The sequence below is a fragment of the Triticum urartu genome, chromosome 7A (genome assembly GCF_056163025.1).
Source record: "Triticum urartu cultivar PI428250 chromosome 7A, HENAU_Tu73, whole genome shotgun sequence".
In the NCBI taxonomy this organism is placed as follows: Eukaryota; Viridiplantae; Streptophyta; class Magnoliopsida; order Poales; family Poaceae; genus Triticum; species Triticum urartu.
Genome location: NC_141879.1, coordinates 732,143,270 through 732,159,773, shown reverse-complemented (window position 1 = coordinate 732,159,773; position 16,504 = coordinate 732,143,270). Strand labels below are relative to the sequence as shown.

Sequence of the window (16,504 nt, the reverse complement as noted above, 5' to 3'; positions counted from 1 at the left end):
GCCTGATGATTGGCAAGCAATTGAGAAGAAATGGATCTTCAAGAAGAAGACTGACGCTGACGGTAATATTACTGTCTACAAAGCTCGACTTGTTGCAAAAGGTTTTCGACAAGTTCAAGGGGTTGACTATGATGAGACCTTCTCACCCGTAGCGATGCTTAAGTCTGTCCGAATCATGTTAGCAATTGCCGCATTTTATGATTATGAAATTTGGCAGATGGATGTCAAAACTGCATTCCTGAATGGATTTCTGGAAGAAGAGTTGTATATGATGCAACCGGAAGGTTTTGTCAATCCAAAGGGAGCTAACAAAGTGTGCAAGCTCCAGCGATCCATTTATGGACTGGTGCAATCCTCTCGGAGTTGGAATAAACGCTTTGATAGTGTGATCAAAGCATTTGGTTTTATACAGACTTTCGGAGAAGCCTGTATTTACAAGAAAGTGAGTGGGAGCTCTGTAGCATTTCTGATATTATATGTGGATGACATATTACTGATTGGAAATGATATAGAATTTCTGGATAGCATAAAGGGATACTTGAATAAGAGTTTTTCAATGAAAGACCTCGGTGAAGCTGCTTACATATTAGGCATAAAGATCTATAGAGATAGATCAAGACGCTTAATTGGACTTTCACAAAGCACATACCTTGACAAGATTTTGAAGAAGTTCAAAATGGATCAAGCAAAGAAAGGGTTCTTGCCTGTGTTACAAGGTGTGAAGTTGAGTCAGACTCAATGCCCGACCACTGCAGAAGATAGAAAGAAAATGAAAGATGTTCCCTATGCTTCAGCCATAGGCTCTATCATGTATGCAATGCTGTGTACCAGACCTTATGTGTGCCTTGCTATAAGTTTAGCAGGGAGGTACCAAAGTAATCCAGGACTGGATCACTGGACAGCGGTCAAGAACATCCTGAAATACCTGAAAAGGACTAAGGATATGTTTCTCGTATATGGAGGTGACAAAGAGCTCATTGTAAACGGTTACGTTGATGCAAACTTTGACACTGATCCAGACGATTCTAAATCGCAAACCGGATACGTGTTTACATTAAACGGTGGAGCTGTCAGTTGGTGCAGTTCAAAACAAAGCGTCGTGGCGGGATCTACATGTGAAGCAGAGTACATAGCTGCTTCGGAAGCAGCAAACGAAGGAGTCTGGATGAAGGAGTTCATATCCGATCTAGGTGTCATACCTAGTGCATCGGGTCCAATGAAAATCTTTTGTGACAATACTGGTGCAATTGCCTTGGCAAAGGAATCCAGATTTCACAAGAGAACCAAGCATATCAAGAGACGCTTCAATTCCATCCGGGATCTAGTCCAGGTGGGAGACATAGAGATTTGCAAGATACATACGGAGCTGAATGTAGCAGACCCGTTGACTAAGCCTCTTCCACGAGCAAAACATGATCAGCACCAAAGCTCCATGGGTGTTAGAATCATTACTGTGTAATCTAGATTATTGACTCTAGTGCAAGTGGGAGACTGAAGGAAATATGCCCTAGAGGCAATAATAAAGTTATTATTTATTTCCTTACATCATGATAAAAGTTTATTATTCATGCTAGAATTGTATTAACCGGAAACATAATACATGTGTGAATACATAGACAAACAGAGTGTCACTAGTATGCCTCTAGTTGACTAGCTCGTTAATCAAAGATGGTTATGTTTCCTAACCATTGACAAAGAGTTGTCATTTGATTAACGGGATCACATCATTAGTTGAATGATCTGATTGACATGACCCATTCCATTAGCGTAGCATCCGATCGTTTAGTATGTTGCTATTGCTTTCTTCATTACTTATACATGTTCCTATGACTATGAGATTATGTAACTCCCGTGTGCTGGAGGAACACTTTGTGTGCTACCAAACGTCACAACGTAACTGGGTGATTATAAAGGTGCTCTACAGGTGTCTCCAAAGGTACATGTTGGGTTGACGTATTTCGAGATTAGGATTTGTCACTCCGATTGTCGGAGAGGTATCTCTGGGCCCTCTCGGTAATGCACATCAATTAAGCCTTGCAAGCAATGAAACTAATGAGTCAGTTGCGAGATGATGTATTACAAAACGAGTAAAGAGACTTGCCGGTAACGAGATTGAACTAGGCATTGGATACCGACGATTGAATCTCGGGCAAGTAACATACCGATGACAAAGGGAACAACGTATGTTGTTATGCGGTCTGACCGATAAAGATCTTCGTAGAATATGTAGGAGCCAATATGGGCATCCAGGTCCCGCTATTGGTTATTGACCAGAGACATGTCTCGGTCATGTCTACATCGTTCTCGAACCCGCAGGGTCCGCACGCTTAAGGTTTCGATGACAGTTATATTATGAGTTTATACATTTTGATGTACCGAAGGTTGTTCGGAGTCCCGGATGTGATCACGGACATGACGAGGAGTCTCGAAATGGTCGAGACATAAAGATTGATATATTGGACGGCTATATTCGGACACCGGAAGTGTTCCGGGTGATTTCGGAGAAAACCGGAAAGCCGGAGGGTTACCGGAACCCCCCCCGGGAGAAGTAATGGGCCATATGGGCCTTAGTGGAGAGAGAGAGGGGCAGCCAAAGGTGGGCCGCGCGCCTCCTCCCCCCTGGTCCGAATTGGACTAGGAGAGGGGGGGGGGCGGCGCCCCCCTTTCCCTCTCCCTCCCCACTTCTTTCCTACTCCTACTAGGAGGAGGACTCCTCCTTGGCGCGCCATAGGGGCCGGCCGGCCTCCTCCTCTCTTGAACCTTTATACACGGAGGCAGGGGCACCCCAGAAACACACAAGTTGATCCACGTGATCATATTCTTAGCCGGGTGTGGCGCCCCCTACCACCATAATCCTCGATAATATTGTAGCAGTGCTTAGGCGAAGCCCTGCGACAGTAGTACATCAAGATCATCACCACGCCGTCGTGCTGACGGAACTCTTCCCCGACACTTTGCTGGATCGGAGACCGGGGATCGTCATCGAGCTGAACGTGTGCTAAAACTCGGAGGTGCCGTAGTTTCGGTGCTTGATCGGTCGGGCCGTGAATACGTACGACTACATCAACCGCGTTGTCATAACGCTTCCGCTATCGATCTACAAGGGTACGTAGATCATACTCTCCCCTCTCGTTGCTATGCATCACCATGATCTTGCGTGTGCGTAGGAAAATTTTGAAATTACTACGTTCCCCAACAATATCCTTCCTGAAGGCTCTGTCGCTGCATTCCCACTCCTTTCACCTTGCTCCGGATGAAAACTTGATTTGGGGATCAGGCGGTGATGGCTATCCGTGGTCATACCCTTCTGATAGGCACCGTTTTGGAGTCCTGGCTTCATCGTTGTCCGTTTCACCTCTCCGTTGTGGATTGCTCGTGGTGGTCTCCGCCAGCTACAAGTTTTCTTCTTCACACATCTGTAGTTAGCTCACCTTTGTATTTTGCTTTGGATGGGTGTGTTGTGTGCAGTGGTGTGTGTTTGCATCGGTTTGCTCAGATTTAAATGTGATGATGCTTGCTTTAAAATATAAAGCGCTGAAACCCTTTTCGTAAATATAATGCATGAGGGACGTGTCAACAACACAAGCAATAAATAACTATTCTCTTTCTGGAGGACCGTTGGCTCGATGGTAGGGATATCATCTTTGGGACTGCACCGAACTACTTCTAGTCTCGGGGCGCATTGGGGAGTGTCACAACATGTGTGAGGTTTTCAATATATACTAGTCATCAACCCGTGCATCTTCACGGGATAAGAGCATCTCCAATAGAAGATGTAGATGCAAAAATAACTAACTTTTGCATCTCCGAGGCCCCAAAACCCCTCTTCTTCAACAGATGATGTAGATGAAGAAAAACTACATCTCCACCTCCCAGAGATGTTAAATACAACACCTCACGATGGAAATATACATCTCCACGTATAGGAGATGTAAAATTGCCAGCCGCGCACCACCACCGAACTACCTTCCATCTGCTTCCGCGCAACCGTCGCCCGCCCACCCAACTCCGCCGTTGGCCGAGTTCGCCCAAAATCGCCGCCACCCCCGCCTACACACCCACCTCCGACCCCGCCGCTACTCCTCCTACCTGTCCCTCACCGCCTACCACGCCGGAGTAGTGTTGTCCTCCACACCGGCTGATATGATATCGATCTCCGTTTCGAATCAAATCTTGCCCGGAGGTTCGACTGCCCTCATGGCTTCCATAGCGTGGTCATGGACAGGGTGGTCTTGTTCCTAGTCCCGACCCACCGCCAAACGTAGGGGAGGCGGGCCACACCGCCAGCCGACAGTTTCCCACCTCCACCGTCCTCCCGCAGTGCGACACTGTCCGCCCACGCGCGGAGCTGCCGCCATGTTCTCTGTAGTGTCAGGGCCATCCGTGGGTGTTCTGCAGCCGCTCCTCTTCCTCTCTCTGCCTCGAATCACCAATCCTCTGCCGCTGCTCCGCCGCCCTGATTCGCCGCTCCTCCGCCCCTCCGCTGCTCATTCGTCACTGCTCCACCGGTCCTCATCCTCTCCGCACCTCGAATCGCGTCGCGCCGCCGCCGTCCCCGCGACCGTTCAACAAGTTTTGCATCTCCATTTGCGTCATTTGTTGGAGTTGCACTTTTACATCATCAATTTACATCATTTGTTGGAGTTGCCCTTTTTGTGAAGATGTAAAAAGCACCTTTTGAAGATGTAAATTTCTACATCTCTAAATATGCATATTCTATTGGAGATGCTCTAAGGATATTATTTCTCTTTCCATTACTGTGTAATATATGGTATAATTACACATCATGCATATTTACTTTGTAATGCTTATATACATTTAAATATATGTGAAGGAGGATTCCTTAATTTAAACATTTACATTTTTAAATTGGTATGTATATTCTTAAAAATTCATTAGAGAAAGGTGTGATAGCTCCCGGGTGCCCCTACACCCTCATGAACAATAAATTCACAAAAATGAAAAAAGAAGCAAAAAAAGTCTGCAACTTTGGGGATCAAAGATGATCAATTTTTTTATGTTCTTGCAATTTTTCAGACACAAATAACAGTTGAGGAGCCCTCACAAAAAGAAGGTACTGCTCAAAAGTGCACATAAACTTTGAACACTGACTTTGGTTCTTTAGGTTAGGGCTCCTCGAATGTTATTTGAGGCTGAAACTTTGCAAGAATATCGAATGTTTGATCATGTTTGATGTTCCGAAGTTTCAGATTTTTTTGATTTTGTTTCAATTTTTTCTGAATTTACTGTCAAAGATGGTGTAGGGGCACCCGAGTGTTAAAAGTCTTGTCTCGAATAATTTTTGAGCATTGAGTCAGGAAATACAATAATGTTTGCACGTATAATGTAAGTAATAATATCGGCTCCATTTCTTTGCACTACAAAATGTCAACTATTTCAAGTTTGGATTTTTAGTATAAGCCAAAATTTGAACTAAAATGTACAAAATAATACAAAATTTAATATTTGCCAAAGTAGTTTTTTTTAAATAACTGAATTTGCGACTTATTATTGATAGTACACTACTCACTTTGAATTCTCACATTTGCGAGAGGGTAAGTAAGTTTGACTCAATCGTACAAAACCAAATCTTAGCACCTAGTATATGAAGGTTTAATATTTCAGGTACTTAATATAAAGAAAATAGTGATGTCTCTAGAACGTGTCCTTGTTGTACCAAAATACTCTACTATGCACCTAGTTGAGATATATTTTTTTCAGCATCAATTTTAATGTTCGATACCAATGAACAAATGCTTAACCTATCCCGCTATACAAAATAAATAATGAAATATATCTGATTGATAACTGCAACTATTTATGGCAGTATCTCAAAATTATCTAAATATCGAATTAAGAAGATAAACTTGATAAGCAATGTGCTTTTTTTTGCTTCAACATCAAGATATTGGCCAGGTGCTTACCTTGTCTTTGTTGTACCACTACGATTTTGGATGTTTAAATTGAATGAGCCAATGATCATTCGACCTGCAAACAAAATCCGACCCAACAAAAACTTCCCCTGCTAGCTCATCATTAAGCAGGGGTTCATATATTAATTTTACTTGGCTCTTTAGTTTTTAGAACAAAGTATCACGGCATCATTATCAGTGGAGCAACACTGGTGAAGCTTGCAAAGGATGACACCTTAAATATTATCAGATGCAAGTTGGCTTATTAACCTTTAGTTTGCTCAGAAAGTAAAATATGAGAATGAATCTTTTAAATATTATTCATTGCAGCCTTCACAAATGCCCCAACTTTTATAATAAAAATATAGGAGTAATAATTTGTTGTATTTGATTATATGAATTCATAAAGAGGGAGGACAAGAACCACTCTTCCTCCAAGAGAAAATGAAAGTAGGTAAAGCAGGAGTTTCAATTCAAACATGAAGGTTAGAATTTTTTTTATGTTAACATGAATTGGTGTTAGAATGTTGCCAACCATAACTTCGGTACTATGTTGTTTCACAATATTTTTTATGTTAAATACACTTTGACTTGTTTGGCTATCCTATGTTAGTCAAAAAAAAAGGAAAACAACTATCCTATGTTAATCCTAATCCACTCCTATTAATACGGCCGTTAACCTTATCCATGAGGCTGAGCAGCCTTCCATCCTCCCGGTTCCTGGGCTATAAATAGCCGGCGCCCGATCCCATCCCACATCGCCTCATCCGCACTCTCCTCTCCTGCCCCCGGCACTTCCAGAACCTCGATCGATCGTAGCTCGTGTTCCCTCTCCTTTTCGCGGCGATGGCGGTGGATCTGACCCCGAGGCAGCCGGCGAAGGCGTACGGCGGCGAGGGCGGCGCCTACTACGAGTGGAGCCCAGCCGAGCTGCCCATGCTCGGTGTCGCCTCCATCGGCGCAGCCAAGCTCTCGCTCGCCGCCGGCGGCATGTCCCTCCCCAGCTACTCCGACTCCGCAAAGGTCGCCTACGTCCTCCAAGGTATGTGCATGCAACCGATCGATCTCGATCGCCGACCAACCGATCGATCTGACTCAATTAATTTTGGTTAGTAGATGCCAGTGTATTAATCGAATGGTAACGTTCATTTTGGATCGCAGCTCTCCTGAATTGTCTCTCTGTCGAATACACGTTGTTTACTTGTGATCACTTCTGAAATCGTGCTAGTTTTGTTTAGTTTCGTCAGGTTAGCAAAAACAAATACAGTAGTATTATTGTTGTTGTTTGCTGAATTGTTTAGTTTCGTCAGGTTAATTTTGGTTCGTAGATGCTAGCGTATTTATCGAATCAGTTTAGATCGAATGCTAACCTAGATTGGGATTGAGGGGAGACATATTTCTCCTGAATTGTCTGACGAATGCACACGTTGTGATCAGTTCCGAAATCGTGCTAGTATTTTTTTTTTGGGGTTCGGTTTCATCAGGTTAAGTGTGTCTCCATCAGATCCCACTTATTTCGAATCAATAATAACAGAAGAACTATTATTGCGTTTCTTTTGAATAAATCTCTTTGCTTAAGAGGTCCTGAATGTTTCATTTATTTGGTTTTGCCCTGTTGTTTTAATCAAATCTTTCTGTAACGTCACAACTTGGCCATGCGTGTTGGTTTTCCTCCGATCTTAACATGCATGCTGTTTTCGGAATTTCGTTGCAACATTAATCAACAGTTTAGACTTGTTTTTCCACGAGTTTCGTAGTACTAATACTGCTCATTTTGATCTATGATTGACAGGCAAGGGAACCTGTGGCATCGTCCTGCCTGAGGCCACCAAGGAGAAGGTGGTCGCCGTCAAGGAGGGTGACGCTCTGGCGCTCCCGTTCGGCGTGGTCACCTGGTGGCACAACACCCCGGGGTCTGCGACGGAGCTCGTCATCCTCTTCCTTGGCGACACCTCCAAGGGCCACAGGCCCGGCCAGTTCACCAACTTCCAGCTCACGGGCGCCAGCGGCATCTTCACCGGCTTCTCCACAGAGTTCGTCGGCCGCGCCTGGGACCTCAAGCAGAATGACGCGGCCAAGCTCGTCTCCAGCCAGCCAGCCTCCGGCATCGTCAAGCTCTCGGCCGGGCAGAAGCTCCCCGAGCCTGTCGCAGAGGACCGCAAGGACATGGCGCTCAACTGCCTGGAGGCCAAGCTCGACGTGGACATCCCCAAGGGCGGCCGTGTGGTGGTGCTCAACACGGCCAACCTGCCGCTTGTTAAGGAGGTCGGGCTGGGGGCTGACCTGGTCAGGATCGACGCCCACTCCATGTGCTCCCCTGGATTCTCGTGCGATTCGGCGTACCAGGTCACGTATATCGTCCGTGGCAGCGGGCGCGTGCAGGTCGTCGGCCCGGACGGCAAGCGTGTGCTGGAGACCCGCATCGAGGGCGGCAGCCTCTTCATCGTGCCCCGCTTCCACGTTGTGTCCAAGATCGCTGATGCCTCTGGCATGGAGTGGTTCTCCATCATCACCACCCCCAAGTAAGGAATTCATTACTGAAACAAATTCTACTTGTCATGGTGTTGTGCACTTGTGCTTCTCTAGAAATTAATCCATGGGGATGATCTAATAATAGCATTGTTGCTGCAGCCCGATCTTCAGCCACCTGGCGGGGAAGACATCGGTGTGGAAGGCCATCTCGCCGGAGGTGCTGGAGGCGTCATTCAACACGACGCCGGAGATGGAGAAGCTCTTCCGGTCCAAGAGGCTCGACTCCGAGATCTTCTTCGCCCCCAACTAGGGCCATTCATTGCACATCGGCCTGTCGCCTTAGGCAGAAATCAATAAATTTAGTTAGGCTTTGAGCGTGAGTATGTCAGTTAGCTCTGCAAAATCTATCTTAGTTGCCCCTGACAGATCAGAATGTTTCTGTCACTTCGTCATAGGTTAAATCAAGTGTGAGTGTTTGTTGCCGGCCTGAGCTATTATCAGAACTGATGAATGCAATCGATCGTTAAATTCGGGAGAAATTGTTTGCCTCCTGTGTTATATGCTTTCTTAATTACTGCTTCTACTAGTGCTTCTTCTTCTTTTTGCCTGAAAGTAAATTCTTTTTGAATTCTTTTTTCCCTGCTTCTTATTCTTACTTAATAGAACTTAAGGCCTGTTTGGATCAGTGTTTTCATTTCAAATACCTCTGTAAAAAAAAATACATGCCTCTATTGGCCGTTTCGTTTCCGGACGGAAATTGCTCATTAGCCGGTAAGTTACACCCGTAAAGAAACACCTCCATACTATTTTACACTCAATCTAAGCGTGGTTTTATTGTTTTGAATTTGAAACTATTTCTTATTTAAGTTCATGTGTTTGAAAAAGGCCCTTCTTCGTTCCCAGAACCCCTTCACAGCCTTTTAGCTAAAAATTGTAATAGAGTCTTTGCCACCTAAACATTTTTTGTTTCCAGAAATCTTCATAGCCTTTCAGTCTAAGCGTCTACCTCCCAACCCAATCAGGCCCTGTTCGTTTAATCCCCTCCCCACAGGGATTGGAGGGGATTGAGGGGGTTTGAGCTAGATTTTGACTTGCAAGGGATTTAATCCCCTCCAATCCCTTTCAAACCACTCCAAACCCAGTCTAACCGAACAAGGCCTCAGTGATCACACAACTGCCTTCCTACAGGTGATCGTTTCAGTCTAAGGATCATCTGATTTATCATTAAGCTTTGTCCATATGCAACAATGGCAATTGAACTGGATTTATAGTGCTTCAGATTTCCATTCTCACATGTGGTGGGCAGAATCAAAGTTTATGTTGATTTTATCTTATTGTACAACTTCAGGTCGACTGTCTCCATTAGGCGTGAGCACTAGCGTCAATCACCAAGTGGTCTCCGTCGCCGGCTAAGTCAGTCATTATCAATGTTAATGCTGCGATATATGCATGGTCATTGGTGTTGTCATCCGCAACCACTGGGTCTGGTGCTAGCTGCAAGCGTATGCTTTTTTTTTGAGCATCAGTACAGACACAAGCGCTCGTATACACGCGCATACACTTATCCCTATGAACGCACACATGTACACCCTACCCCTATGAGCACCTTCGAGAGACTGAGCCGGCATATCATCTTGAGATTTATGAAGTCACCGTAGGCGCCTCGTCGTCGACGGGAACGTCTCCTCCCACTGAAAGCGCATCGCCGGAAATCCTGAAATAAATCCAGGAATAATGCGAGCACCAGGATTTGAACCCTAGTGGGTTGGGGATACCACTGTCCACCTAACCATCTCAACCACAAGTTGGTTCACAAGCGTATGCTTTGTTGATCATGTTGATTACCGGTGAAGCTATTGCAATGCGCCATGCTTCGATTTTTGCTGAAGTAACCGGGTTCCAAAAAAGTAATTGTGGAGTCAAATTTGTTGGGCTAAGTCCCTCCACATGGAGGTGTGTTGGCAGCCCAACATCAGCCCATAAGTCCAAAACATGTCAGCCGTTGATCCTCGCTGCATCCAACGGCTGAGAGTGCTTCCAAGTGAAGTGAAGCAAGGAGAAAACCCTAGCCACTCCACCCCTGCTGGTGGTGGCTGCCATTCGTGTGAGAGTGAGAGTGAGAGCACACAAGAGAAAACACAACCTGAGAGAGAGGAAGAAGAAGAAGCAGAGGCTCAGTCCAGATTTGCTACATCTGACTAGACAGTGTTCAAGCTGGTGATTGGAGGCTCAAACGTGCTTGGATCGACCCCAAACTTGGTGAGCTCGTTCCTTACTTTGAGTACTTCGATCTGGTTAGCTGGTTTGAGGATTGGGTCAGTGGAGCATCAGATTTGAGAGTGGTTTTGCCAGCTCTGACTGGTGTAGTTTCAGAACAGAGTAGTTTTGGGAGACGAACAGTTTGGGTAGGCAAATGTTGTCCGATTAAGCTAAAATTTGGAGGGGAAGTCAAGAACTCATGTGTCTACTTTTCTGCCAGATTTGGTGTTGTTTGGTTCAGCAGTTTAAGAACAGTTTGCAAAACACTGAAGGGTACAGAAGCTGTGTAAACTCTGCTTTGCTGAAATCTTGCCTCTTGTGGCTGTTGTTGTTGTTGCCGGTTGGCAACGTGGAGAGTGTGTTGTAAATCTCTCTAGAGGTTCTAGAGCAGACTTTGTACTCATCATTCTCATAGTGAAGTTGCGTGGACCGGTCGGTCCACAGCTGTGGTTCTTTTACTCCTCAAGTTGAGGAGGTTTTCCCACGTTAAATCCTGTGTCACATGTGCATGTTGTTTGTCTTATTCCACTGCTTACTTGTTGGTTGAAGCTGTCCTCAAAGTTCATCACAAGTGGAGGGGGCTGTGTAGTGTGCATATTTGCCGTGTTGGTGAATTTGTGCAGTGCGTTGTTGCTTTCCAGCCCCAACAAAGTGGTATCAGAGCCTTGGTTTGTTTGTGCAAATTGCTGAGTTTCTTATGGTGAAAGATGGAAGTGAATACCAGAAGGATGATATCTTTGAATGGTACAAATTATCAATCATGGAAGGGCAAGATGGAGGACTTGTTGTATGTGAAAGAATACTGGAAGCCAGTGTTCTCCACTGAGATGCCAGAGGGCATTGAGGAAGGTCAGTGGAAGGTACTTCATCGCCAAGCTTGTGGGTTCATTCGGCAATGAGTCGATGACAATGTTTTGAACCATATCATTGGTGAGACACATGCACGCACCTTATGGCAGAAATTGGAAGAGTTGTTTGCCCGAAAAGAAGATACAAACAAGATGTTCTTGATCAAACAATTGATGTGCTTGAGGTACAAAGAGGGCACTCTAATTGCAGATCATGTGAATACATTTCAAGGCATTATAAATCAGCTTTCTTCAATGGGAATAACATTTGAAGATGAAGTGAGAGCTTTGCTGCTACTAGGCTCATTACCGGACAGCTGGGAGACCTTTAAGGTCACGGGTTGCAATTCAGCAACTAATGGACTTGTCACTTGGAATCTTGTGAAAACCAGGGTACTAAATGAAGAGTCCAGAAAGGTGGCTGAAGCTAGTTCTTCCTCACATTCAGAGGTGCTGGTCACTCAGTCCAGGGGGAGAAGTAAGAGCAGAGGTCCGGGTAAAGGGGCAGAAAGAGGTAGGAGCAAATCAAAAAGTAAGTATGCTGATTATGAGTGCCATCACTGCCATCAGAAGGGCCACATTAAGTGGCAATATGACAAGTGGAAGAAAGACAAAAAGAAAAAGAAGAAGCAAGATCAGAAGCAAGTTGACAGTGATAGTGACATAGAGGGCAATCGAGTTACTGCAGTAGAAGAGGACATCATGCTTGTTATGCATGAAGAAAATGAGGGAAGATTTGGTTCCACTATTGAGGAGAAGATCATTGTTGTTTCTAATGAAACCGTCAATCTTGTGGATGGTGACAAGATGATTTGGATACCGGACAGCGGTGCTACCATTCATGCTACATCTCGCAGAGAGCTCTTCACTAACTATATATCAGGTGATTTTGGTGTTGTGAAGATGGGGAACAATGATAGAGCAGCCATCATTGGAAAAGGAGATGTGCATTTGGAGACCGCAAATGGTACAAGGTTAGTCCTCAAATCTGTGAGACATGTTGAGGCACTTCGTCTCAATATTATTTCAGTTGGTTTGCTTGATGGAGATGATTACTTGAGCAGTTTTGGAAAAGGGCAGTACAAGCTCACCAAAGGTAACATGATTGTTGCAAGAGGTAAAATGGTCTCAGTGTTGTATCATGTTCATGCTAAGCTCTTTAGTGCTTCTGTCAATGCACTAGAGAAGGATGATCATTGTGCTCTATGGCACAAGAGACCTGGGCACATGAGTGAGAAGGTGATGAAAGTGCTAGTGAAGAAAAAATTGTTGAAGGGTGTGAAAGGAGTTCACATCAAGAAATTTTCAGATTGTCTAGCAGGGAAGCAACACCGAGTTGCCTTCAAGACTCTACCTCCTCACAAGAAGCCCGAGAAGCTGGACTTGATACATTCCGATGTTTGCAAAATGTCGGTAAGATCTCTTGGTGGTGCTAAGTACTTTGTGACTTTTATTGATGACTTTTCCAGGAAAGTTTGGGCCTTCACTTTGAGGACCAAAGATCAAGTACTAGGTGTATTCAAGCAATTCCAAGCCTCGGTTGAGAGAGAAACTGCGAAGAAGATCAAGTGCATTCGCACTGATAATGGAGGAGAGTATATTGGGCCATTTGACGCATATTCCAAGCAGCAAAGTATTAGGCATCAATTTACTCCCTCGAAGACACCACAGCTGAATGGTCTTGCTAAGAGGATGAACAGGACAATTGTGGAGAAAGTTAGATGCTTGTTGTCAAGTGCAAAGCTACGCAAACACTTTTGGGGTGAGCAAGGTTGTCAGAATCGCGATTCTGTTAGACGATTCTACGACTTTACGATCCAAACTAACCCCTATGATTCTACGACTTTAGTTCTTAGAATCTACGTTTCTACGATCCTGATAGTGAAGATTCTACGATTTGCGATCCTACCATTGAAGCTCCGATCCGATTCAAAATCACGATTCTGACAACCTTGGGGGTGAGGCTTTGATGACTGCAGTTTATCTTATTAATCTCTCACCAAGTTATCCTTTACAGGGAGATGTTCCTAACAGGGTCTGGTGTGACAAGGACGTCTCATATGACCACCTGAAGATTTTTGGGTGCAAGGACTTTGTTCATATTCCTCAAGATGAAAGGTCAAAGCTTGATTCGAAGACACGACAGTGTATCTTTCTTGGCTATGGTGGTGATGAGTTTGGCTACAAGCTGTTTGACCCTATAGCAAGGAATGTTTTGAGAATCCGTGACGTTGTGTTTCTTGAAGACCAAACAATTGAGGATATTGTGAAGACAAAGGGGCAGGTTCCTCCTCAGCAGCAGCAAGACATGATTGATTTTGACCCAGTTCCTGCAGCTCCAGCTCCCGTGCAAGTTGAAGCAGATGCAGAAGATGTACAAGATGATGTACATGGTGGTGCAGGTGAAGAAGATGCTCCCCAGCAGCAACAACAATAGTATGATGCTGAAGTTGATGATCCGGATCAGTAGGAAGCACCAGCACCAAAAAGTCCACCAGCTGCTCCACTCAGAAGATCCAACAGGGGTCGAATTCCTTCCAGCAGGTATCCCTCAGATCAATACATGGTGTTATTATCTGACGGTTCAGAACCTGAATGCTTTGCAGATGCAATGGAAGATGAGCACAAGGAGTGGAAAAATGCTATGCAAGAAGAGATGGATTCCTTGCATAAGAATCATACTTATGAGCTGGTAAAGTTGCCCAAGGGCAAGAAAATTTTGAAGAACAAGTGGGTCTACAGAATCAAGCAAGAAGAGCACACATCACATCCAAGGTACAAGGCCAGGCTAGTTGTAAAAGGATTCGGCCAGAGAAAAGACATTGACTATGATGAGATGTTTTCTCCGGTGGTGAAGATGACATCCATAAGAGTAATCCTTGGCATGGCAGCAAGTCTCAACTTGGAGGTCGAGCAAATGGATGTGAAGACTGCATTCCTTCATGGTGAGTTGGAGGAAGAAATATACATGGAGCAACCTAAGGGGTTTCTTGTGAAAGGCAAAGAAGACTATGTGTGCAAGCTGAAGAAAAGTCTCTATGGCCTGAAACAAGCACCAAGACAATGGTACATGAAGTTTGAAACTGTCATGGGGGAGCAAGGCTACAAGAAGTGTAGCTCAGACAATTGTGTGTTTATTCAGAGGTTCTCAGGTGATGATTTCATCATATTATTGCTCTATGTTGATGATATCCTGATTGTTGGCAAGAATGTCTCTAGGATTGCTAAGTTGAAGAAGGAGTTGAGCAAATGTTTTGCTATGAAAGACTTAGGTCCAGCAAAGAACATTCTTGGGATGAGAATTGAGTGAGATAGAAATTGCAACAAGTTGTACTTGTCTCAAGAGAAGTATATTGAGAAGGTACTTCAGAAGTTCAGGATGAAAAATGCTAAAGTTGTGAGTTGTCCACTAGCAGTCCATTTCAAGTTGAACAGAAAGCAATGTCCTACCACTGATGAGAAGAAAAAGGAAATGCATCATGTTCCTTATGCTTCAGCGGTTGGGAGTTTGATGTATGCTATGGTATGTACAAGGCCTGACATTGCTCATGTGGTTAGTACTGTGAGCAGATTTATGTCCAATCCAGGAAGACCTCATTGGGAAGCCGTGAAGTGGATTTTGAGATATCTCCGGGGCAGCACAAATCAGAAACTTTGCTTTGGTGGTGGTGAAGCCAAGCTGGTTGCCTTTTCAGATTCTGACATGGCTGGAGATGTTGACAGAAGGAAATCTACTTCAGGTTACATGGTTACCTATGCAGGGGGAGCGGTGTCATGGCAAAGCAGGCTGCAAAAGTGTGTGGCACTGAGTACAACTGAAGCTGAATTCATTGCAGTAACAGAGACGAGCAAAGAGCTATTGTGGCCGAAACGGTTGGCTTGTGAGCTTGGTTTTAAGCAAGACAAATATGTGTTGTTTTGTGACAACCAAAGTGCTATCCACTTAAGTAAGAATGCAAGCTTTCATTCAAGGTCTAAGCATATAGAGGTCCGTTATCATTGGATTCGAGGTGTGTTGTATTCCAACAAAATGCAACTTGAGAAGGTTCACACCGATGAAAATGGGTTGATATGTTGACTAAAGTGGTGACAAGGAAGAAACTTGAAGTATGCCGCCGGCTCGGTGGCATGGCTGCCGGAAGGCAGTGAGACCCTCCATGATGTCGGGAGTGCGAGTTTGTTGGGCTAAGTCCCTCCACATGGAGGTGTGTTGGCAGCGCAACATCAGCCCATAAGTCCAACACATGTCAGCCGTTGATCCTCGCTGCATCCAACGGTTGAGAGTTCTTCCAAGTGAAGTGAAGCAAGGAGAAAACCTTAGCCACTCCACCCCTGCTGGTGGTGGTTGCCATTCGTGTGAGAGTGAGAGTGAGAGCACACAAGAGAAAACACAACCTGAGAGAGAGGAAGAAGAAGAAGCAGAGGCTCTGTCCAGATTTGCTGCATCTGACTAGACAGTGTTCAAGCTGGTGATTCGAGGCTCAAACGTGCTTGGATCGACCCCAAACTTGGTGAGCTCGTTCCTTACTTTAAGTACTTCGATCTGGTTAGCTGGATTGAAATTGGGTCAGTGGAGCATCAGATTTGAGAGTGGTTTTGCCAACTCTGACTGCTGCAGTTTCAGAACAGAGTAGTTTTGGGAGACGAACAGTTTGGGTAGGCAAATGATGTCCGATTGAGCTTAAATTTGGAGGGGATGTCAAGAACTCATGTGTCTACTTGTCTGCCAAATTTGGTGTTGTTTGGTTCAGCAGTTTAAGAGCAGTTTGCAAAACACTGAAGGGTACAGAAGCTGTGTAAACTCTGCTTTGCTGAAATCTTGCCTCTTGTGGCTGTTGTTGCTGTTGCCGGTTGGCAACGTGGAGAGTGTGTTGTAAATCTCTCTAGAGGTTCTAGAGCAGACTTTGTACTCATCATTCTCATAGTGAAGTTGCGTGGACCGGTCGGTCCACAGCCGTGGTTTTTTTACTCCTCAAATTGAGGAGGTTTTTCCACGTTAAATTCTGTGTCACA

At 44.8% G+C, this 16,504-nt stretch overlaps 1 protein-coding gene across 1 annotated transcript; it reads left to right on the top strand.

The window, feature by feature from the left end:
• Positions 1-6,690: 6,690 nt before the first annotated feature.
• LOC125524021 (glutelin type-D 1-like) lies at positions 6,691-9,004 on the top strand. Its single transcript, XM_048689100.2, has 3 exons — positions 6,691-6,954; positions 7,705-8,434; positions 8,544-9,004. The coding sequence occupies exons 1-3, from the start codon at positions 6,759-6,761 to the stop codon at positions 8,692-8,694; spliced, it is 1,077 nt and encodes a 358-aa protein (XP_048545057.1). The 5' UTR covers positions 6,691-6,758; the 3' UTR covers positions 8,695-9,004.
• The last annotated feature ends 7,500 nt before the right edge of the window (positions 9,005-16,504 follow it).